The following is a 25,541-nucleotide window of genomic DNA, read 5'->3' as shown; positions in this document are numbered from 1 at the left end:
AAGGGATTTCAGTACATCCACATCCACTTTCATCCACATTGCATGTTACCCCTTCAACAAACTCCAGTAAATTGGTTCAAGATTATTTCCCTTTCAAAACAAATGCTAACTACCTTGAGTTTTTCTAAGTGCCCAGCTATAATCTCTTTAATGATCAATTCTGACACCTTCCCATAACCAATGTCAGCTAACTCCCTGTGATGTCCTATTTTCTGCCTCCCTCTCTTCTCGAATAGAAGGGTTATATTGGCTATTTCCCAGTCTAACGGAACCTTTTCAGAATCAGGGGAATTTTGGAAAATTAACACCACGCATCTACTACCTCATTGTCGAACTCTTCCCTGACCCTAGGATGAAGTCCATTTGGACCCAGAGGCTTGTCAACCCACAACTCCATCAGTTTGCTCAATGCTGCTTCCCTTGTGATTATAATTTTACCAAGTTCCTCTCTCCCCTCCAACTCCTAATTTACAGCTATTACGGGGATGTTTTTTGTATCCTCTACAGTGAAGACAGAAGCAAAATATTTGTTCATTTAATTTGTCATTTTCTTATCTTCTATTAACTCTCCATTCTTACTCTTGAGAACTAACTCTCACTTTATTACTCTTTTCCTTTTTAAATACCTGTAGAAAGTCTTGCTATCTGCCTTTACAATTCTTGCCTTCTTCCTCTCATACTCTAATTTCTTGTTTCCTGATTAACCTTTCAGTCATTCTCTGCCATTCTTTATATTCTGACCAATCGTCTGATCTATCACTCACCCTTGTGAAGTTACATGTTTATTCCTTAAGTCTGATGCTGTCCCTAATTTCTTTAATTACTCATGGATGGTGGGTCCTCCCTTTAGAATTTTTTTAATTGTAGGTATATACTTATTCGGAAATAGTCCCTTCAATGTCTGCCACTAGTGATCTATCCACTAGCCTAGTATCCCAGTTCACTTCAGCTTGCTCAGCTTTCATACCCATATTGTTCTCTTATTTAAGTTTACAATACTAGTCTTAGATCCACTCTTCTTAGACCATCCCCACTAATGCCTTCTTTCCTCTCCTATTTGTCATCTTACTCAAACTGATTCAACATCCTGATCCTCTGTACCAAGGTTATCTTGCACTAATGTCATCCATGATTCACAGTTCTAACCCCACCCACCCCCCACATCTTTACCTAGCTTCCTATTCTTCTTGAATGTCATATACTCAATATTCAATACACGATTCCTATGATCCTGCAGCCATATCTCTGTAGCTATCAGATCATGTTTATTTATTTCAATGTGTGCTATCACTTTGTTTGCTTTGTTATGAATGTTACACACATTCAAATACAAAGCCTTTAGTTTGTTATTTCGTTATCTTTGTAACGTCTCTTGATTGTTGGTATACTCCTAGATTTTTCTGTCAGTCCCTTCCTGCCATTCTCTATCCCTCATTTCCCATATTACCATTGACCTCTCTTACCTTGCATCTACTCTTTGATATACTACATCTTTCCACATTTGTTCCCTTTCCCCCACTATTTAGTTTAAAACTGTATCTACTTCCCTAGTTATACAGTTTACAAGATCACTGACCACAGCATGGTTTAGATGTACCCACTTTCCCCAGTACTGGTGCGACCATTACAAACTGGAACCCACTCTCCCACACCAGTCTTTAAGCCATTTATTCATCTTTCTAATTTTATGTACCATATGCCAATTTACATGCAGGTCAGGTAATAATCCAGAGGTTCCAACCTTTGGGGTTCTGCTTTTAATTAATGCCTAGCTCCTCGTACTTTCCATGCAGAACCTCACTCTTAGTTCCACCTGTGTTGTTGGTACCTACATGGTACCTACATGGACCATGACAAACGTACTCCCCCTACCACTGCAAGTTCCTCTCCAGCCCTGAGCAGATGCCCTGAACTTTGGCACTGGGCAGGCAACATAGCCATCCGGACTCTTGCTCTTTGCTGCAGAGAACAATGTCAGACTCACTCAATATACCATTCCCTATTACCACTACATTCCTTTTCACTCCCCCCACTTGAATGGCTTCCTGTACTAAGGTACCATGGTAATTTTGCTCATCCACCTTGCAGCCCCCACTCATCCAAACAACCTGAGAGAGCCTCAAACCTATTGGACAACTGTAGAGACTCACACTCCTGCATTCCTGTCCTATCTGTCTCCTTACTGGCCTCACTCACACAGGAGTCACACCCTCCTGTTCCTGACCACAGTCCAAATCAAAATGCCCGATTCTAAGGGGGCATGGTTGCTTCCTGGTTCAAACATCTAGGTAATGTTCCCCCTTCCTGTTGTGTTGCAGTGTCTGCATCTCAGCCCCCAGCTCAATCACTCGGAGCCAAAACTCCTCAAGTCGCAATGTTACCCAGGAGCTCCCACATGCTGCAACTTCAACACATCATTTGTCCTGCCATCCTTAATGTATCTTAATTAAATACTGAATTACATTTTACACTTATTTATGTTGCTTTTCTATATATATATATATTATTAACTTTACCACAAACTTGTGTACTATTTTAAAACTTAGGGATTAAATAGACTTTACCCACTTACCAGATACTCACCAAATAACCAGCTGTATTTCCTATATAGAATAAGAACCAATTCCTACAGGGTGAGAAAGGTAGAAAAAAATGAAAGGAAAAGAATAGCTCCCTCCCGCCCCTCTGCCCCTTCATCGACTTTCCCCACTCACCAAACTCTCAGCTTCATGCTCAGTTTCCTCAGCTGCACTCATTTGCCATCCGACCACAGTTTGCCTATTAATTAATATGTATCTCATACTTACCCTGAATATTAAAGTGTATAAATATTGGAATTTTCTTTAGTCTTTCTGACCTTGTATGGTAACGTTTATTTCTGTTTGTTCAAAACCTGTGGAATCTTGTGGCTCTAATACATTAACAAGTGTCTTAAATCTCAAACTTTATCTACTTTGAACAAAACTTTATTGATCCCTAACTGGATCTTCCCAACACCTTGGGGGCTCAGGCTAAGGATCACAACACGTGGGAGACTCCTAAATTTAAACTGTGTCCCCTAGTTCTAGACTCTCCCATAAGGGGAGAAACCTATCAAGTCTACTCAGGAACTATTATGTATCAGTGAGATCACCTCTAATTTTTCTAAAGTCCAATGGATACAGGCTCAACCTGCAAACCTTTCTTCATAAGCTAACACTTCACCCCTTGTTTGAACCTTCTCTGAACTGTATTCTTTCTTAAGTAAGGAATAAAATGATATGGGGCAGAATTTTCCCAACCTGCCTGCCATGGGAATTGTAACGGGTGACTTCGGGCGGGATTTTCCAGCTTTGGGGTGAGCGCGGCCGGAAAATTACGCCCAAGGTGTGTGATTGGTCCCTGTAGAACAAGGCTCATACTCTTCTCTTGTAGCTCACGGTAAGTTTCCAGATGCCCACAAATCTGCAGCGGAGAGACATAATGATGTCCATATTATAATGAAAAATACCTATGTAAACACGATGAAAGGAATTTCTCTCTCCTTCTAGTGGAGGTATTTCAGCAACAATTGGGAGATGAAACCAGTGGGTGGGATGCCATTATCAGAGACCCACAGAAACAGTCCTCAGCAAGAAACCTGAATGGGGGGGGGGGGGGGGGGGGGGGTGGCAGGGGGAGGGGATCAATAACTTTTGTGATCCAAGAAGTTCAGGTTGAGGAAAATCCAAAATGGCCCCACGGGGTAAAGAGGAATAACAATGACTTGTATTTATATACCACTTCTCACCAAGTGTCAAAGCATTTTTGAGTCATTGATGTATTTTTGAAGAGTAATGTAAGAAGCGCAATCACCAGGTTGTGCACAGCAAGCTCTCACAAACAGCAATGTGATAATGAAGAGATAGTCTTTATGTGTGGTATTGATTGAGGAGAAAATATTGCCCAGGACACCAGGGGAAGCTCCCCTGGTCTTCATTGAAAGAGTGCCAGAGGATTTTTTCCATCACCTTCAAGGACAATAGCCTGACTGAAGGGCAGATAGCGTAGCAGAAACCAGACCTGCTGAGTTTGAACAACATTTTCTGTTTTAATTTGCCTGAATGATGGCACTTCCAACAGCATAGCACTCCCTCAATACTCCACTGGAGTGACTGCCTTGCTTCTTTGTGCTCAAGTCCTGGAGCGGGATTTGAATCCAGAATCTTGTAACTCAGATGCATGAGTGTTATGGCCTCATGGTTAGCACCGTGCCAACAAGGAGCCTTTAAAAAGGAAAAACAAAGGCACTTACCTGAGCATCCTGTGAAAGTCTGTGATAGAGAACAAAGGATGTTTCTCCTGTCAATTTCATGCTGCAATTGTGAGAGTTACAAAATTCTGATGGCTACCCCAGCAAGAACTGTTAACATGAGAGAAAGATTCCATTGTCATACATGCTATGCCTCCACCACCACGGAATATTTGTTTTAGCATTTTCATTGGGAACTACTCAATGGCTCATGCCAAAAGGGAGATCATTTTGATCATCCAACCATTGATATTGGCAACCTTACCAAACGCAATGGTTACCAGCCTTCCTTTCTTTTGTAGTAATGCCAGCTTTTTCCTCTCTCATCCATCAAGCATTCTTGAGTACTAAATGTTTTGCCAGTTGTTGCAGTTCATTTGCAACTAGATGAGAATACTGGGATCGTTTGAAAATCTTGTTCAGTGCAATTTATATAATCCAAAGGCCCTAGATCAAACTGGACCTGCAATGTTTTCCTCACATTTCTCCATCAAGCAATACACATAAAGTTCAGTAGTACAAAATACAAAAAGTTAGCAAATAAATAAGTTATAGGTCAGAGAGAAAAGAAATTCGACCCACTAAAATTAAGTAAACTTGGATAGTGCTTTAAAGGATTCCAGAATTTCCATTGAATTAAAATCAGATACATGGATAATGCGAGTTAAGTAAAACATTTTAGTTAAGCTACCTACAACTTAATCAAGTTCACAAAATTAATTTAAGAACTTAAAATACATAAGTTAAGTTGAATCAGAGAACCCAGAGGTAAGAGAGAACAAAGACGAGATTCTCAGGCCCCCCCAGCCGCATGTTTCCCGCCGGCGGGAGGTGGCGCATTGTTTGCTAGCGGTGGGATTCTCTGGTCCCGCTGCTGTCAATAGGAATTCCCATTGACCTCACCCCATACTGGCAGAAACCCACAAGCAGGGGTGCGCTGCCGGAGAATCCTGCTGGCATGAAAGGCCGAAAAATTCCAGCCCAAGTGTTTGGGATAGAGAATTTAATAAAAACATCTAAAGTGATGTCAGCACAATAAAGGTGCTGATTCATGAGTAGGTGGTGAGTGTTTTATTTTAAGTTTTAAAGTTTCTCTCTGTTAGATTAGTTAATAGTCTCATGAATAAAGGCGTAGCAGAACACCTCAGTCCTGTGAAATGCACACTCCATTCCAAATGGGATCTCAGGGAAACTTCTCATGTCCTGGATGACCCAATGTGCAGAAAGTGCCATCAGCTGGAGTAGCTTGAACTCTGAGTTTCCACCATGGTACATCTATGAGCCTGAGATCCTCATGGATAATGCATTTCTGGAAGCAGACACCCTGCATCTTAAGAGTGCACTGGTAGAGAACGAATGGGTGGCACCAGACTGTCAAAGAGGACTAGGCCGGTAGTACAGGAGTCCCTGAGTGTATCTCGCTCTCTAGCCAGTATCTCATTCCAAATATTGTTCAGGGTGATGGTTCCTCTAGGGTGGCGACACAAACTCAATGGTCCAAATGGCTTCCTCCTGTGCTGTAATTATTCTATAGCTCTGTGGTTCTAAAGCTTATCCCTCTAATGCACTCCTATCTTAACACCAACTGTATTTCAAAAAATGTGAAAGGAAATTTTCCAATGGGTAACAGTACTTATACCAAATTCCAGCAAATGACAACTTGGGGCAAGTGTTAAGATATTTATTTTGTAGTGTTTGGAAAACAAAGGTAGTTTTAAAGGATTTATATTTGTATTGGTAAACATTAGAAATAAGGTATAATTTTAAGTGGGTTTAATTTAATGTTTCTGTGCCTGGAAGATTAAAACCTATAGTTAAATTCATACTGGACAAGGGTGCTTGTATCTGTGAGGGTTCGTTTCAGTTCCAACTGTGTTTCTATTGTGCTTAGAGAGGCAGCTGTGTAAACAGTTAATAAACAAATTAGCAGTCATTGCTTAGCAACTTGGGGGTCTTGTAATGTAGAGCTTTTAATTTTAATTTTAGCTCTGTATTTTGCAGTTGAAGGAAGACACCAAGGAGTGAACACCTCCCAATTAGGCGAGGAGAAAAACTGGACAGAATAAGGGCTACAAAGAGGCAGGCTTCCAAAGAACCAACTACTGTACAGATAACCAGGGAATTGGGACAGAAAGAATGCCTTAAGATGACTGAAGTTAACAGAACAGAGACCAAGGTATTGTTCAAATGAATTTCAAGGAAGAGTAAATAAAGTATTCCGAGTTAAAGATACAGGGTGGAATTTTACGACCTCACTCGCCCCAAAAGCGTAAAATCCCACTCAAGGTCAATGGATCTTTCCATGGTTCACCCCTCGCACGCTCCAAGTCCCATGGCAGGCAGGGCAGTAAAATTCCAGCCACAATTGCAGTGAGCAGATTTAAAGTGGGAAAGCAGACTTCAGAGGTAAATCAAAGTTTGATGCCATTTTACTAGAGTCTGGGAATTGAGAGCTAATACAATTGTGAATAGTTTTGTACAGCTGTCGAAAAAAAATCATAAAGAGGGTGATGTAAAACATAGACACTGGATCTGCTGTTAAAAGTAGAGTGGAAGCTTTGTTTAAAAGAGACATTCGGAAAACCTGGACTGAATTTTAGAATGCAAACCACTGATGGAAAGTATGATTGCAAAAGATTTTGAAGAGTGTTTTTGGGAGTGGAGTTTGGAAGCTTTTATGTGACAATCACCTGCGGGATTCTGAGGAGAAATCCAGAGACACTAACTTGGGTTCAGAGCGGAGTGTGTGTATTTGACTACAGCCAACTTGTATGTTTAAAGGGACTTTGTGTTACTGTGGCCATTGAGTTTAAGATGTACATTGTAATCCATTTTAACCTTACAATCTCTGTGTATTTGTTAAGCCAAGGGGGGAGTAAAGGAGCATTGTAGCATAATCCAATTTTTCGTGTTTTATATTTTGTCATGTAATTAAAACTAATGTCAGGTCCTGTGACTCTGTTCCTCCACATTTTATAAAAAAGTAAAAGTTACAGTCTTTTGAGCCAGGATTCCATTCTGGGATCTTCATATTTATAACATCAACTGGGATCATAACAGTAGTCATTTCTATTTGTATATTTTGTGACATCCACATTAAAATAAGGCATAGTCAGGGTGTGGGTCAGGTCTCTTGTGGGGGTGGTAGTCATAGAATCCCTTCAGTGCAGAAGGAGGCCATTCAGCCCATCATGTCCACAACAACCACACTCCCACCCAACCGCTATCCCTGTCACCCTGACACTAAGGGAAAATTTAGCATGACCAATCTACCTAACCCATACATCTTTGGACTGTGGGAGGAAACCAGAGCATCCAGAGGAAACCCACGCAGACATGGGGAGAATGTGCAAACTCCACATAGACAGTGACCTGAGGCCAGAATTGAACCGGTGGTCCTTGGCGCTGTGAGGCAGCAGTGCTAACCACTGTGCCAGCGTGCCAACCTAGTTAGGATGTGGGGGTGGTTTTGTGAAGGGGGAGTTCATGTGGGGGGGTGAAGGTATCCCACGGGGGTGGGGGAGTCGCAAGGGCAGGTAGTTGAGGATGGATGAGCCATGTGAAGGGTGGACAATTCTGTGGGGGATAGTTATGGATGGGAGTACAGTGGATATGGGATGAAGGTGTGGGAGGGTGATGGTTGCCCATGGGTGTAGGTGTGGGTCTGCGCAATAGTTACCCAGAAGCTATAAATGGCTTTAATTCTTCGAACCATTTCTGTGCAGCCATTGACGTTACACAATCAGAAACATACAAAGTTCTCGATTTAAATCACATTTTCTGATGGTCCTCAGTAGTTCTGGGCAATTGCCCACCAGAAGCTTGCACTTCTTGGCCAATTGTTGTGCCAACCTTACCTCAGAACTTCCTGGTGGGGGCAGCATCCTTGGGTACCACCCCGCCCCCAACCCCCGGTTATATTGTCCTCGAGCTTGATATGACTGATGTACCACGAGTACTTTCATCAAGCCATTTTGACATTAAAATGCACGTTATGATAATACAAGAGTGAAATCATTTGTCGCCACTAGATGGAAGTCTATGGCTTGATTTGAAATTCCACCAGAGCTCATATGTCTGAGATAAAGAATAATTGTTTCTGTGCGTTACATATAACACCAGGGAACCCACCATTGTTTGTGAGTTATGAAACTTGGCAACATTATCCATATCCAACATTCCTCTGCGGGTTTACAGTTCCCGCGCTCACCTTTCTTTCTGCCCCCACAACCTCCCAACCTTCCTGACCCCACCCAACCTCGCCTCACAGAGCACAAAGGCGGAAGCCACAAAAATGCACAAATTCATCACTGCGTGTCTGGTTTAGTGCTTTTTAACTTGCGAAAACACGCCTGTGTGAACAATTGCTGAACTGAAATCCAAGCTTACAGCTTGTCAGAATGACAGTAAATATGGTTAATATTGCGATGTGTGAGTCGTGCAGCAAGCAAACGTGCAACTTGCTGATGAGCAACAAGATGGAAAAATCAGCCAATCACGTCAGTGCAGCACAGGGCAGTGCAGGATAGAATGAGCCAGTCCAATGTAGGAGTAAATATTCAACTCAACCAGATAAATATGCTGCCATTCAGTATATTTCACAGAGTTGCATTCAGTTTCGGAAATAGAACATAGAACATAGAACAGTACAGCACAGAACAGGCCCTTCGGCCCACGATGTTGTGCCGAGCTTTATCTGAAACCAAGATCAAGCTATCCCACTCCCTATCATCCTGGTGTGCTCCATGTGCCTATCCAATAACCGCTTAAATGCTCCTAAAGTGTCTGACTCCACTATCACTTCCGGCACCCCAACCACTCTCTGCGTAAAGAACCTACCTCTCATATCCTTCCTATATCTCCCACCATGAACCCTATAGTTATGCCCCCTTGTAATAGCTCCATCCACCCGAGAATAAAAGTTAACTTCCTTATTTCCTCTCACAAATTTTAACAAGTTATTCCCATAAGTTCACATCAGTGGAGAGTCCAGTGAGTCCAAATCCAATATCAGCTAGTTTGTCTGCCAGGATTCCATTCTTCATCCTAGAGACTTTCTGAAGGCCAGTCTTGAGACCGATGGCGGTTAAAACCGCAGCCATTATAACAGACCAGCAATGGTCCATTTTGAAAAACTGCATTTAAACAAGAGAATATGGAAGACGGACAGATTTTTAAGATTTTCTTGCTTCATCCCTTGTTGGCATGGCAATTTCGATAGCTTTTTTCTACGCTTTTTCTCTACCAAATGATCAATTGCGTCACCATAGGTAAAATTTTGTAAAGATGCACTTTCAAACATCAATATTGCTGAACTTGTCAAATCTTCCTGATTCATTGTACTTCACAAATAATTTTAAACTTTTTTCAATACAGAAAAAGAATGTTCACCAGAAGCATGTGTGACAGGTATTGTTAAAAATATTTTCAGAATACTTTCCACATTTGAAAAGGTTGCCTGTAAACCATCACATACAAGTCTGTACCGATCAGCTGGGAATCTTGAAGCACAGAGCTCATCATTATCAATTAAATGAATGAATTGTTTCACTTCATCTTCAAAACGAATTATGTCTATGTCCTGCCTGTAGAATTCACTTAATTTCTTACTTAATGGCTTTTAGCATTTTCATCCAAACATTTGTCAACAGGTTTCTTCAGAGATTCACTTCTACTCTGAAATTGCACCATTATTCTGTCACAAGTAACATTGATAGTCTCAATGATGATCTTCTCTTTCCCTTTTAAAGTGGTTTAATTGTCATTGAAAAATAACTTTCTGAATCTTATGCACTTCTCATCATCGGAGGGACCTGTATTTTTTGCTAATGTTTGTGTCCCTGCTTCCACCAAGCTACAGTTATTTCAAACTTCCATGACAAAACTTTTAAATGAGGCTAACAATTGTGCAGCTTTCAATAAAGTTGTATGAACATTTTGCAGTGATATGCTGATGGCATTAAATCTTGGAAATAAGTGGTTCCTCACAAGAGCAAAAACAACAATATCATGCTTTTCAAATTTCTTTGCTAAGGATTTTGTTTCAGCTTTCACATGTGTTTTTTCTTTAAATTTGATGCAGTTATGTCGAATAAGGTTTCCTTTATATCAGCAAAGTTCATTTTCAAAGCCAAAACAGCATCTGCATGAGTGACCACTTGCTGACAAAAATTCATTTGACTGGCAAATGTTTTCCATTTGCCTGTTCCAAGTGTGATTACAACATATTCCACCGATGTGTGGAAACCAAAACAAAGGCTTACACATTTTGTACAAAGTCAAAAAAAGGTACAGTTACCTCACAGGTAGTCACAAGAGTGACTGGAACATGGCATGGGTAATGCACATGGCTTGTGATGTTCAGTCTTGCTTGTAGATCTGAATATTTTCCTGTCATATTTGCGGCGTTATCCAAGCTCTGCCCATTACAAGTTTTGATGTCCAAACCTAAGTTTGTAATGATTTCCAAACAGTTGTGTCCAGACCTTCCGAAGTGTTGGATTGTAACTGAACAAAAACAACAAAAATTGCTCTACAACTTTACCATCGCAGATCACGTATGTTAAAATGAATCTTAATTGGTCCACATGACTCACATCTGGTGTTGAATCAACTATTATGGAATAGTATTTGGCACCTTTTAATTCATTAGTGAATTGGTTTCTGAGCCACTCTGTCATTATGGTGATAATGTCATTGTAAGTTTGGTGCCTTAAAAGAGTTGGTCTTCTCTGAGCCACAATATTGATAACTTTTCAAATGTTCTTTGGGAAGCTCATCAAATTCAATGCAAGCTAATTTTGAGTTGACAATGATGACTCATCATGTCCTCTTAGAGGTATTTCCAAAGAAGACAGCAGTTTGACAGTGGCAACAATACATCTCAGCATTTTCCTTCAACAAGAACACTCCTTTTCAAACTGAGACAATAATGCGGAATCAATTCTTCCAGATAATTTACATCTTTGAACAAATACACACTTGGCTTTAACATGAGCTTTGGAAGTTTCATGGTCAGCAATATCTCTTCCAGCATTTCTCCAGTCAGAGTACCTGTCGATGAATGCTTGCTTCCCTTTATTAGAGTCAGGGAATAATTTGTGAACATGACCATAGTCTTAGAGGTTTCCAAAAAAATCAACCAATTTCTAATTTCCATCATCCCATTTCTCTTCACCCTCAGAAAATGGGACATATGAAGACTTCAAACCTGCTTTCAGCCTTCAACCTCTCTTCTCAAACTTTCCATATTACATATGTTTTCTAGTTTATTTAGAACAAAATATTCTATCATACCCAGTGGAACAGGTTTTGACCATAAGGCAATGTCTTCAGGGTGTGTTGCTTCCCTCACTTCAGCAAAAGAATCAACAATATCTTATAGTTCACTTGTCATTTCAAAGTCTTCTTATTCAGCTTTTTCAGGTGATGGGGTATCTCTGGAAATCAGCAAGTCTAAGTCATCAGATCATTCAGCCATACTTTTGGATGAGGATGAATGTGCAATTTGTGCACCCATCAATACTTCAAACATTTTAATGTAAACTGTATTTTTGCCTAGCTTTGTCCTCTTGCCACACCTTCATTTTTCTGCAATTTTGACTGCCAGATTGATAGTGTTGCTTCTTATTGCTAAAGAAACTGATCTTGATTTTACACAGCTAATAAAGTGTCTGAAAGAGCAGGCGTTTGCACAGTCAATTCCACATTTCTATCTCTGCAAAAGTCGGTTTCATCTTTTAACTATGAGGCTGTGATTCTGATCATGGATTTCAAATAATACTTATTCTACTCTCCTCCTGCTCATTTTTCCCTCACAAACTCGCAAACTCTCCCTCCCCATGGACTCCAACCCCATCACAAACTCTCCCTCCTTCCGTAATGCAACGCGGCCCGCACACACTGTCCCTCCCCCAAATCTGCAACTCAAGCCCCTCACAAACTCTCTTCCCCCATACCCTCACACTCTTCCCCCACCCCTCACACACTCCCATTCTCACTCACCTTGCTCGCCTAGGGTCTTCAAGGCAGCCTGCTTAAGTAGAACATAGAACATAGAACAGTACAGCACAGAACATGCCCTTCGGCCCACGATGTTGTGCCGAGCTTTATCTGAAAGCTAAGTAGTTGTGGCTGCCGTGCCTCTCCCTTGCCTTGGCGCGTTGTTGCGTGCCTTTTGCTGATTGCTGGCCTGGATCCACTCCACTGCCGGCACAGCCTTGTACTCGGCTCCTTTTGGCTTGATTTGGGACAACACGTGCCCTGTTGTTGTCGTTGGCCTGGGTTGTCATCTGTTCAGCTCCTTGTGATTTGATTCGAAAACCTCAGTAGGTTAATCCCTGGTCAGCCACTGTGCCTCTCCCTCACCTCTCGCTGTGGTCTCGTGCACACACACCTCAACAACCTAATTGTTTGTTATCAGTTTTTTCGTTCTTTCAGAGTCTGATTTTGCTCGACATTTGCTGCTGATAGGCTGATTTGTATGTGTTTGAGTCTATCTGCAGATGCAGAATAATCAGCCTGTGACTGGATGCCCAGTGTATGGGCCCGGTCCGGGCACTCCAGTTGGTCAGGGTCCTGTGCCCAGGCACAGTGTATTTCATTGTAAATCCGCCTCTCATCGATTATCAGTGCCTCTATCTATTGGAGCAGGGACAATCAGAGATTGCCAATCCAGCCGAATGAATGAAGCCTGGGATATAGCATTGCAGTAACACACGCAGGGTTTCACCAAATATTCAGGAGGTGGGAAATACGTGAGATGGAATAAATCACCTGTAATGGCGCAAGACACCAACGATCACCCCTCGTCACCCCCTATATTTCATTGACTGAAACATTCTTATTTCATAGAATCACAGAATCCCTACAGTGCAGAAGGAGGCCATTCAGCCCATCGAAAATGCACCACAATCCCACCCAGGGATATCCCTGTAACCCCTCTTATCTACCCTACAAATCCCCCTGACACTAAGGGGCAATTTAGCATGGCCTATCAACCTAACCTGCACATCTTTGGAGTGCAGGAGGAAACCGGAGCACCCGGAGGAAATCCACTCAGACACGGAGAGAACGTGCAGACTCCGCACAGACAGTGACCCGAGACCGGAATTGAACCCGGGTCCCTGGCGCTATGAGGCAGCAATGCTAACCACTGTGCCACCGTGCTGTCCCTATATCCACTTTTTGCACCTTCATCATTGCAAAGGAGAAATTTGGCACAGGGACTCAGGTCACTTGTCAGAAAGTCTTCAAGCTGCAAGTTTGAAGTTTAAAGTTTACTTATTAGTGTCACAAGTAGGTTTACACTGATTGACAGAAATTGTTGAGCTCACCGTGTGTTTATTTGTGTTTTTTTATTCATTGTTGGATGCCCACCTCCCCCACCGGCACGTCAGCCAAAGGTTCCCGGAGTAAATCACCCACACGCTGTGCTGGTGTTGTGTTGTTTTTGGCTCACGGGAACCAGGAACAGTGCAAACAGAGGCCGTTTTCAGAGCTGTGAACACTGGCCTGGGCCCTTTAAACAACCTTCTGAAAACTTGCCCACTGCCGCTTCAACTTTGCTTCCTTCTGCTTGGTCTAATGCCGAGGAACATGCTCGTGTATTTTCTACTGACAGCCTTGCAACTTTTTTTTCAAGTCTTCGAATTGGTATCAAAATATTGGAAATGCCACACAAGCTGCAGATTGTTTTGGGAGTATTTATGTTTCGTAGTAACTGTGAGATGATGAAACCTTTTAGATTTGTAGGAACATTTTACTTCGCATACAGTTGCTCCATTCCTGAACAGCGCGCTAGTATGTAACCATTAGATGCAATCAACTGGGCTCTGCTATAAGTGAGTATTGACTGATAGTCCCGCCTTGCCTGCGGTGTATGGCTGCAGAGCCACTATACCACCTGATGGTGCTGCAGTTGCAGTGACACTCCCCTTGAACTGTGCCTAAAGGGTTTGTTTGCCCTGCTATTATTAATCGGGAGATTTTGTGATGAGCCTGTGAACCTGCAGAGGGAGCAACACATCTGTCGTACAAACCTCCTCACAACTTCTTCACCACCACTGCAACTCACACACTCAACACTGCTCTTCCGGCAACTGCTTTAAAAAAAACAGCCAAAAGTTACCCAGAAGAATTTTGAAAAGTTGTGAAGACCTGCTTTTCTTTAAAGGTAATGTCAGTGTATGTATACAGCTATATGTATATAACTTCTATAGATAAAAGGCTAAATACAACGTTTTATTCTGCGTGACAATTCTGTACCTCAGCATGCTTTCTATCTTTTAAGCTTGTTCATGTTCACTTGAGACTATTTACTAACCTCATGTCATGATGTCCTTTGAGCTATTATAGTGGATATTTTTATCTACAAAGTTATGTAAATGAATATAAAGATATGTGGAAAATGAAGTGTTTGCAGATGGAGAGAATTCCCTTTTATGTTGAATCCACCATCAAGTCATTGCATGCATTCAATTCATGAAAATACTTAATGCAATATAAATAATATATATATTTAATTGGAAATGTTTGTAGAAGGATTTACAAAGCATAAGTATCCTTTTCATTCTCATAATGTTGTGTTGCCTGTCAAGACTTGTAAAAATGTTGTTAGTTTAAACTTGAACTCATTCCAATAAACCAGTGCAAAAGCAACCTTTTATGTTCACCACGTATTTTTTGAATGATAAATATAAATAAATTTGGCTGTAGAGGTTGCTTTTGTTAACAGTTGCGTGTTATTCTTGTCCAGATACAAGATGCTGCAGTGGTGTTTGCTGGTTGCAATGATTTTCCATTCTGTAAGTTCACAGGAAATCGATGAAACTATCACATATACGGTAAGATATCTCCAAGAATAAGCACGCTTATTGTTCAGGACTGTATAAGATTTGATTATAATTGGAATAACATCAATTCATCATTGATAAAATCATAAATCTGTAATGTGATCAATCCTATAAACAATTGTTCCAGTGTGTTCATCTGCAATGGATTATTTATTTCGTTCTTTGTAATTAATTGAAATAAAAACATTTTTACATCACAACAGTTGCCTGTCATGGAAAACATTGCTGAATTAGTCAGTCGCATTCACTTTTTTTTAGTTGTCCTGCTGCATTGCATAATATTGTAATTTTCCTTTGAATGTAAAAGCAGTGTTGCACTTTGAAACCGCTCTTTATGCTCTTACAGCAGTGTACAGATGGTTATCAATGGGATCCTGAACGACAGCAGTGCAGAGGTGAGACTGTAAACTTGGGAAGATTCCTTCCTTCCCTTTACATTGTATTTCTTCACCTTTATTTGACTGTTTCTTTTCCTAGTTCAAGTTCTTCTGTATTTTTTACATTTTACAGTCATAACTTCAAAACTGTTTCAACATTGCCTGATGTAAGCTTTCAGTTATTGGTCAGAATTAGCCACTGTGAATCTTTTTTAATGAATGTACTGAAGAAAGTAATAATTACAACAACAGCAAATTCAGTACACCTGTTGGAAGCAAATTGTTGTTTTCATACAATGCAGTTAAAAATAAGTGTCAATGGGCCGGATTTTGATGAAAATATAATGGTGTCCGAATGGCACATTCTGTTATTAACATGCAAATTGGCCATAACAAGAAAGAGATACCCCATGAATTGTGAATTGCTGCAAGTTACTGGTCAATTTATATTGCTCCAGCATTAGCTGAATGTTAGCAAGATCTTGTGCTTAACCTTCCCATGCTTTTCATGAGGTGACTACATTTGCATATTAGTTGCCCATTCAACTAGCAACAGACAGTTAAGTCTGCTGAGTAACAGCATATATCTCCTTTTAACAACATCCTATTTGTTGATGACTGCCAATCAAACTCTCTTGCCCACAATGAAGCAATTATGTATCAAGTCTCATTCCTTCAAATATGAAATGGTAAAAATAGTAAATTTTTTCATTTCTTCTGGGCATAGATCCTCCTCCCTAACCCTGTAACCTGCCATTCCCCCACTACTTTAAAGATAAAAGATAGACTTGCATTTATATAGCATTTTTCATGACCACCAGACCACCAGTGCTTTACAAACATTGAAGTACTTAAACCAGAAGTTCAGGAGAACTTTTTTAGCCAGTTCATAACAAGCCTGGACTTCATATTAGGACATACTCAGGATATTAGATTAAAAAGAAAATTAGGAAAGAAAAGAGGGGGCATGGAAAAGTGCAATCAAGGAAAACCCAAAGACATTTCAGGATATGTAAAGACCAAGAAAATTACTAAGGAAGGAGTTGGCTAGTTAGGGACCAAAAGCGGAACTTGTGTGTGGAGGTGCAAGAAATCAGCATGGTTCTAAATGAATACTTTGCGCCTGTCTTCAGAAAAAAGGAAGGTGATACAGATATTGTTGTTAAGGAGAAGGAGTGTGAAATATTGTATGGGATAAACATAGCGAGAAAGGAAATATTAAGGGGGCTACTATTTTTGAAATTGGATAAATCATTTAGCCTGGATGAAATGTATCCCAGGCTGTTAAAAGAAGCAGGGGAGGAAATAGCGGGGGGGTCTTACCATCATTTTTCAATCCTCTCCGCCGGCAGGTGAGGTCCCAGAGGATGGGAGAACAGTTAATATTGTACCATTGTTTAAAAAGGGAGGAAGGGATAGACTGAGTAATTACAGGTCACTCTGCTTAACCTTGGTTGTGGGCAAATTATTGGAAACAATTCTGAAGAAAGGTGTGGATCATCACACAGAAATGAATTAATTCAGCATGGATTTATTAAGATCTGACGAACTTGACTGAATTTTTTGAGGTAGTGGCAAGGTGGTCAATTTAAGTAGCCCATTATGGGGGGGGGGTGGATTCTCCCAGCCCGCTGCACTGCAAAAGCTTTTGCCAGGATACTCAAGCGGAGGCCATTTCATGGACTTCCCGCTGGGCGCCACGGCCTCTGCGAATCTCCAACGCAGTTGGATTTCCAGCGTTGTTAACTCCGCACCAATAATTTATGTAAATACACATTTGAATATATTTTAAATCCCATTAGTGGGCCCGGGACTGAAGTCTCCGGGCCTGCTAGCGTCTCCCCCATGCAAGGAGTGTGTCACTCCAATGGGGTTTACTATAGCTGTCCGCAAGCGGCCCGACCCAGCTGGATTGAAGAGGGGCAATCAAGGCCCCCCAGAGGGTTAGGGATAAGGAGGTGCCCCCTGGGCATTGCCACCTTGGCAGTGCCAGCCTGGGGCCCCTGCCACTGTCCAAGAGGCAAAGTAGCTATGTCCAGGGGGCACCTTGGCACTGCCCACCAAGCATCAGACAGTGCTAAGGGGGCACAATCTAATGGGGATGTGGCCTAAAGGGGGCAGGGTCTCTGTGGTGAGATTGATGGGTGGGAGGATCCCGCTGCCACTCTGCATAGGGATCGCAAGCAAACATTGAGGTGGGCCAGGGGTGGGGGTCGAGGCTGGCCTGGACATGTTTGTGGGGCCAGCGATCGGGCTGTGGGGAGTTTGGAGGGACAGTGATAAGGGTTGCTGTGCTGGCCAGCAATTGGGAGGCCGGCAGTGCGGGGCTCCTGCACATGCGCCGATCTCCACGATGACAGATGTTGGAGCACCATGCTGCCGGCCTCTCCAGAGGGGATAGGCCCTGCCCACTGAATTTTCACGTGCTTCACACTAGTGCACTCTGCAGTGCGCAGTGTGTGGGAGATTTTGAAACCCCCACTGAAAAAACAGTGGGATTTATTCCAGGTTTTACGTGAATTCGACACTTAGAATTTATTTGGGAGAATCGTCCCCGAGGACTTTACCAAGGTTTTTGATAGGATCCCACATTACAGATCTGTCAGCAAGGTAAGAGCCCGTGGAATCTAAGGAGAGAGAGAGAGAGAGCAGGAGGACACTGATATGATTGGAGACAGAAGCAGAAGTGGATGATAAAAGAGAAAAAGAGAGAGTAAGAGCAAGAGAACAGTGCAGACTTGTTTGGAGACAGAAGCAGGTGTGGAGGACAAAAGAGAAAAAGAAGAAGAGAGAGAGCGGCAGAAGAGCACAGACATGATTGGAGAAGAAACAGCAGCAGTGGACTGGCAGCACACTTGAGTTTGAAAAAGTGGGAGGAAAAGTCAAAATGTAATATCACAGGAAGGTTGTGAGTTGATTCGTTGATGAGTATTGTAGATTTATTTTTCTTTGTCCAAATTTAGGGAGTTAGCACAAGGAGCAAAAGGTAAATTAAAACATATTTTTTGCTAGATAATGACAGTTAATTAAGCAGAAGGGAAGTGAGCAGCTGGTGAGTTTTTTATAGTAGAAAGTTTTATTATCTAATAGAATGGCAGGGCAGCTTCAAACTCTTAAGTGCACATCCTGTGCCACGTGGGAACTCTAGGATGTATCCTGTGTCTGGGGTGACACTTGATGCACAAATGGTTGTCAGCTTCAGCAGCTCAAGCTCTGGGCTTTAGAACTGAAACAACAGCTAGTGTCACTTTGTGCATAGCAGGTTTATAGATGTACTCACCTTGCAGCTTAAGAGTATGTAGGGAGAAAAAGAAAGAGTGATCATCAGACAATCTAGAAGAAACAGGCAGGCAGTGCAGAAGTGCCCTGAGCACATCTTGCTCTCCAACTAGTGTTCAAGTAACTTCATTGCAGTGTTAATGTAAGCCTACTTGTGACACTAATAAATAAACTTGAAATACTTTTAAATGGAGTTAAAGCATGGAGGCAGGGGGATGGTTATGTGATTTAAATATACACTTTGCATCTGCCTTTACTGAGGAAGATGATGCTGCACGGATCATGGTGAAAGTGGACATAATTCAGCCTATCCAATACCTCCTCCTTATCCATTAATAAGAAGGAGGTATTCGATAGGTTACCTGTACTTAAAGTTGACAAGACCAGGACCGGATGAGATGCATTCAAGGATACTGAGGGAAGTGGGAATGGAATTCTTTATGTGATTACGACACCTAGAATGTTTTTGGGAGAATCGCCCCCCCCCCCCCCCCGGAACTTTACCAAGGCTTCTGATAGGATCCCACATTACAGAGATGTCAGCAAGGTAAGAGCCTAAGGAGCGAGAGAGAGAGAGAGAGCAGGAGGACACTGATATGATTGGAGACAGAAGCAGAAGTGGAGGATTAAAGAGAAAAAGAGAGAAGTGATATGAAGTCCCGGCTTGTTATGAACTGGCTAAAAAATCCCCTGCATACACTTGAATTTTTGAAGGCACTGACACAAAGTATTCATTTAGAATCATGCTGATTTCTTGCAGCTCCACACACAAGTTCCGTTTGTGGTCCCTAACTAGCCCTACTCTTTCTTTAGTAATCTTCTTGGTCTTTACATACCCTGAAATGTCTTTGGGTTTTCCTTGATTGCACTCGACAATATTTTCCATGCCCATCTTTGCTTTCCTAATTTTCTTTTTAATGTCAGCCCACTTTCTAATGTCCTGAGGAGTTGTATGTCCTAATATGAAGTCCAGGTTTGTTATGAACTGACTAAAAAATTTCCTACATACGCTCAAAAGTTTTGAAGGCACTGGCCTTCTAATTTCTAATCTTCCTTAGACTCAGGGCTCGTGCTAGAGGACTGTAAAATTGCAAATTATACACCCCTATTCAAAAGAGGCTGTAAAGGTAAGCCCAGCAACCTCCCCCCCCACCCCCACACTCCACCTACACCTCCCCCCAACCTCCCACTGAATGGAGCCGGCATTAACCTCCCACCCCACAAATCAGAGCTAGTATTCACCCCCAACATTCAGTGCCAGCAGCCCACCCCCTTGCACCCAAACATTGGACCCCTTACCCACACAGCCATCACTGACATCCCCGGAGCTCCCATGTCTGCTCCTGATCACCACAAAGAAGTGAATCCTCCCCCTTCCCCCATGAGGCTCCCACTGGGGTCTGCCCTGGCACTGCCCCCTGGCAGGTTGGCATTGCCAGCTGGCATTGCCAGGTTGACAGGGGCATGGTGCCAGCCTGGCAGTGCCAACCAGGGCCAAGGGGCAGTGGCAGGAGACATTGCCAGGGCACTGCCTAGTCCCTCTCGCCAGGGGCTATACTTACCTTCAGACCCCTGGGGAGATCCCCATGACAGGTTCACGTCTGGGTTAACCTGATGTAAACTGCACCAATGTGATGTAATGTCGGCGCGGTTTGCAAATATGGCGGTTTATGAACCCGGACCCCTGGCGCTGTGAGGCAGCAGTGCTAACTACTGTGCCACCGTGCCATTCCCCAGGAGCTAGTGTTAGGACCCCTCCTCTTCCTGGCATATGTTGATCACTTAGACCTTGGTGTACAGGGCATAATTTTGAAAATTCGCAGACAATACAAAACATGGAAGCATTGTGAACTGTGAGGAGGATAGTCTAGAAATTCAAAAGGACATGGACTGGTGGAATGGGCAGACAAGTGGCAGATTAATTTAATGCAGAAAAGTTGGAAGCGATTCATTTTGGTAGGAAGAATGTAGAGAAACAATGTAATTTTAAAGTGGGTGCAGGAGCAGAGGGACCTGGATGTATGGGTGCACAAGTCATTGAAAATGGCAGGACAGGTTCAGAGAGCAGTTAATAAAGCAAACAACATCCTGGGCTTTATTAATGGGGCAATTTTTTTATCTGGCAAAAATATACTTTATTCATACAAAATCTAAACATTTCCAATTATTATAACAGTAAAGTTAGATGATATTTACATTTCCTCCAGAGATCAAAGTCCATTCTGAGATGCTTCAGTTCAGTAATGAGAACATTGCATACATTTCAACACTTTCATTGCACACTCTTTACAAACTATATATATATTGGTCATGTTGCACTCTGCGGCGCTTCAACACTGTCACACACAGTTAGAATTACACACGCAGTCCGAGGGGGTTTACCAATTTACTAGCCCCTCGATGTACATTGGCTGAAAGGCCGTACACAGTGGCTTTTCCCCATTGTGTCCTGCCGGTGGCTGCCCAAAGCTTGAGTGCCTCAGCACATAGTCCTGGACCTTGGACTGCGCCAGTCTGCACAATAAATGGTACAATTACTAAGAAGTATTGGAGTGCATGACCACAGGTCCCTGAATGTAGCAGGACAGGTAGATAAAATGGTAAAGAAAACATACAGGATACTTTCATTATAAGTTTAAGTTTATTTTATTATTGTCACAAGTAGGCTTACATTAACACTGCAATGAAGCGACTGTGAAAATCCCCTAGTCGCCACACTCCGGCACCTGTTTGGGTACACTGAGGGAGAATTTAGCATTATTAATGAAGGCATGAAATATAAGAATATAGAGGTTATTCTAGAGCTCTATATTTATGCCACAGTTAGCCAACTGCGTAGAGTTCTGATCATCACATTACTAGAAGCATGTGTTGGGACCTACTCGGATATGGATCAAGACATGGAAAGTGAGACGAGGCTGGATAACTCTTTTTCAGTCAGCATAGGCATTGTGCACTGGATGGCTTCCTTCTCTGTCAGAAATGTTTCTACATTTCTCTTTCTCTACCTGATTTGACATTGAATTAAATTTCTTCCTCAATCCCGCCATTGTTTATTTCTTGATCCTTTAATCACATTGACTAAGGAGGGACACTGTTGGCTCGTTCTACACTCAGGTCCTAGCTACCTTTAGCTGGGCTGTCATCAGCTCACATTTCAAGCCCTTTGTAGGAAAAATGCTCTCACACCTCAACATGAGGGAAGAACTCTAACTAACAGGATATGCCAGCAAAATCAGGCTCATTTGTTGACTTTTCTGAATACAGGATCTGTGACATGGGTTAAGTAAATCTTTTGTTGGTTATCAGATATTGATGAATGTGAGACCATCCCAGATGCTTGCAAAGGAGAAATGAAATGTATAAACCATTACGGAGGATACTTATGCCTGCCTAAGACAGCTGTCGTTTTCCTGAATAATGTGACAACGGCTTCTCCTTTGGTTCCTGGTCATGTTCCTGTTCCCACTCGACGGTCATATCCAATCCTCCCTCGTTACCCGCAGCGCCGATGTCCACATGGATTTACGCTTAATGAACAAAACCAGTGCAAAGGTAAGACAGCAGTTTAGCAATTTGATTACAATTGTGTGCTTGTGAAAAAAGACATTAATGATAGTGTTGCTTGCACTTGCTTCCAAAAATATTCAGTTGAATTGTATAATTATTTAAATATTTTCCTCTGTTATAAAAGTAGAAGATTCATCGTTGGAATACAAACTACGTTTGTTTTGTATTTCCACTGTCATTGGAGTGACCTTTTATTGGGTTTTTCTCCTCTCATTTTGATTCATATTGATTTGGGAGGCCTTGAGTTACTTCATGTTCCCACTTGCCAATCAGGAAATTCAAAGCACTTGTTGATCTGTGTGTCTCCAGGAGAATGCGAAATTCAAGTGGGAAGTCGGTCACTGTCACTTTTCATTTCCCTCTAAATGTTTCCTACATTTTTCCAAACAATATTGTAGTATTGCATGTTTTAATATAATGAATAGTTCCACATAAACACTATAAACAAATAACAGGCGAGGCGATGGCCTGGTGGTATTATCGCTAGACTATTAATCCGGAAATGTTTTGGGGACCCAGGTTCGAATCCTGCCATGGCAGTTGGTGGAATTTGAATTCAATAAAAAAATCTGGAATTAAGAATCTACTGATGACCATGAAACCATTCTCGATTGTCGGAAAAATCTGTCTGGTTCACTAATGTCCTTTAGGGAAGGAAATCTGCCATCCTTGCCTGGTCTGGCCTACGTGTGGCTCCAGAGCCACAGCAATGTGGTTGGCTCTCGACTGCTCTCTGGAAAAGAGCAACAAGGGATGGGCAATAAACGCTGGCCAGCCAGCGACGCCTGTGTCCCACAAATGAATAAGAAAAACATTGATCTGCAAGATATCCTGTTGAGGTGCGTCTGAGACAAGCTATTGAGATCTAGGTCTGAACCTACAGTCTCCGTGCAATTGATTTCCAGTCTTGTGCCTGTAAGGTAGGAGGGGCACTGAGAGATCCTCACTCATCTCGGAGCATCTGATCATAGCACTGCTGGAGGCCTGGAAGCAGATCACACAGTCTGTTGGCTACAGTTGGTCCCAGGATTGAAGGGAATCAGGAAAAATATAGGGGATTTATTTTTTTACAAATAGGACCTCAAAGAAAACCCACCTTATGAGAAAAGATGCTTTTAAATTCAGATTCACGCCTGAATCTGTTTTTGCTGATGAAAGATCCGAGGCAACTGAGAAAGAGGAACTACCGATAAAAGCTACTTTTGAGGTGCAGAATTCAAGAAAGAAGTAGAAAAATCAAAACCGAAGGAGGATCTTTATTTCAAAACAGCACTGAAGCTGCGTTCAATCATGTGCATTAAAAACTCAGAGCAAAATTTTCCAGCCAGGCTCGCCCCAAAACCGGAAAATCCCGCCCCAAGTCAATGGACGTTTGCATGATCCGCTCCCCCCCTCCGCCCCAATCACTGTGACTCCCATGGCGGGCAGGCGGAACGGAAAAACTCCCCCCCCTTAGTGTTTTGGTGCACCACCATGATTAGTTGAAAATGCAAAAAATTCTCCTTCCACATCATCAGGTACATAAGGTGGGCAAGACAAGTTGAGGAGACTGTTCAAATAAGTGTATAGGATTCTTGGTTTTATAAATAGAGGCAGTGAGTAAAATGCAAAGCGATTATGTTAAATCTTTATAAAACACTGAATGGACTCCAGCTGGGTCATTGTGTCCAATCCTGGGCGCCACACTTTTGGAAAGATGTCAAAGCCTTAGAAAAAAAGACTTGTGTATGTATAGCATCTTTCATGTACACAGGATATCCCAAAGTGCTATACAACCAATGAAATACCTTTAAACTGTAGTCACTCAGCAACATTCGGAGAACAGACAACAAATTAGAACCAGACCTTTCAGAAGTGAAATTGGGAAATACTCCTCCATGTATAGGGTGGTAGAAGTTTGGAACTCTCTCCTACAAATGGCAACTGATGCTGGATCAATTTATTAACTGAAGGTATGGGATTTGGAACTAAGGTGGATAAATGGAGTTACATCACTGATCAGCCATGATCTCACTGAATAATGGAACATGCTCAAGGGACTGAATAATTTTTATCAATTCTTTTATAGGATGTGAGCATCTCTGCAAGGCCAGCATTTTTTGCCTATCCCTCATTGCCTTTGAGAAGGTGGAGATGAACCACCCACTTGAACTGCTGCAGTCCATGTGGTGTAAGTACACCCACAGTACTATTAGGAAGGAAATTCCAGGACTTGACCCAATGACAATGAAGGAATGGCAATATAGCACCAAGTCAGGGTGGTGTGTGCCTTAGAAGAGAACTCACAGGTGGCGATGTTTTCATGCGTCTTCTGCCCTTGGTCCTTCTAAGCGGAAGAGGTTGCAGGTTTGCAAAATGCTGTCAAAGCATGCTTGGCGAATCGCTGCAGTGCCTCTTATTGATGGTACACAATGCTACCACTGTGCATTGATGGTGGAGGGAATGAATGTTGAAGCTGACGGATGGGGTGCCAATTAAGTGGGCTGCTTTGTCTTCGATGGTGTCAGGCTTCTGGAGTTTTGTTGGAGCTGCACTTATTCAGCCAAGTGGAGGGTATTCCATCTTATTCCTAACTTGTGCCTTGCAGGTGATGGACAGGCTTTGGGGAGGCAGGAGGTTACCACAGAGTTTGTAGCCTTTGACCTGCTTTTGTAGCCATAGTATTTAAACGAAGTGTGGCCAATAGCAACCCACCACTGTGCTAGCAGGTACTTCTACATTTATGTTGTAATCTTGAGCTATGAATAGTGATGACAGAGGCTGATCTCTCCTACTCTTACCACCTGCCATCAGCATGTGTTGGAAGGGTTTGCAGGTAGATAATCAAGCTGGATAAAAGCAAGCTGGATAAAAGCAAATTACTGCGGATGCTGGAATCTGAAACCAAAAGAGAAAATGCTGGAGAATCTCAGCAGGTCTGGCAGCTTCTGTCAGGAGAGAAAAGAGCTGACGTTTCGAGTTCAGATGACCCTTTGTCAAAGCTAAAAGGCATAGAAAGTGGGAGTATAAATATCTCCCACTTTCTATGCCTTTTAGCTTTGACAAAGGATCATCTGGACTTGAAACGTCAGCTCTTTTCTCTCCTTCACAGGTGCTGCCAGACTTGCTGAGATTTTCTAGCATTTTCTCTTTTGGTTTCAGATAATCAAGCTGTTTGGCTGCATCAAGAACGCACTTTCCTTGACCTGGAGC

At 42.2% G+C, this 25,541-nt stretch overlaps 1 protein-coding gene across 1 annotated transcript in view; it reads left to right on the top strand.

The window, feature by feature from the left end:
• The first annotated feature begins 13,728 nt into the window (after nt 1-13,728).
• Nucleotides 13,729-25,541, top strand: part of LOC144504820 (EGF-containing fibulin-like extracellular matrix protein 1) — a 109,556-nt gene continuing 97,743 nt past the window's right edge. Inside the window, exons 1-4 of the mRNA XM_078230569.1 lie at nt 13,729-14,444; nt 15,027-15,114; nt 15,470-15,518; nt 22,089-22,334. Coding sequence (XP_078086695.1) covers nt 15,034-15,114; nt 15,470-15,518; nt 22,089-22,334 — 376 coding nt within the window. The 5' untranslated portion in view covers nt 13,729-14,444; nt 15,027-15,033. The remainder of the gene's footprint in view (nt 14,445-15,026; nt 15,115-15,469; nt 15,519-22,088; nt 22,335-25,541) is intronic.

The sequence above is a fragment of the Mustelus asterias genome, chromosome 15 (genome assembly GCF_964213995.1).
Source record: "Mustelus asterias chromosome 15, sMusAst1.hap1.1, whole genome shotgun sequence".
Classification (NCBI taxonomy): Eukaryota; Metazoa; Chordata; class Chondrichthyes; order Carcharhiniformes; family Triakidae; genus Mustelus; species Mustelus asterias.
This window is presented reverse-complemented; position numbering and strand designations above follow the sequence as displayed.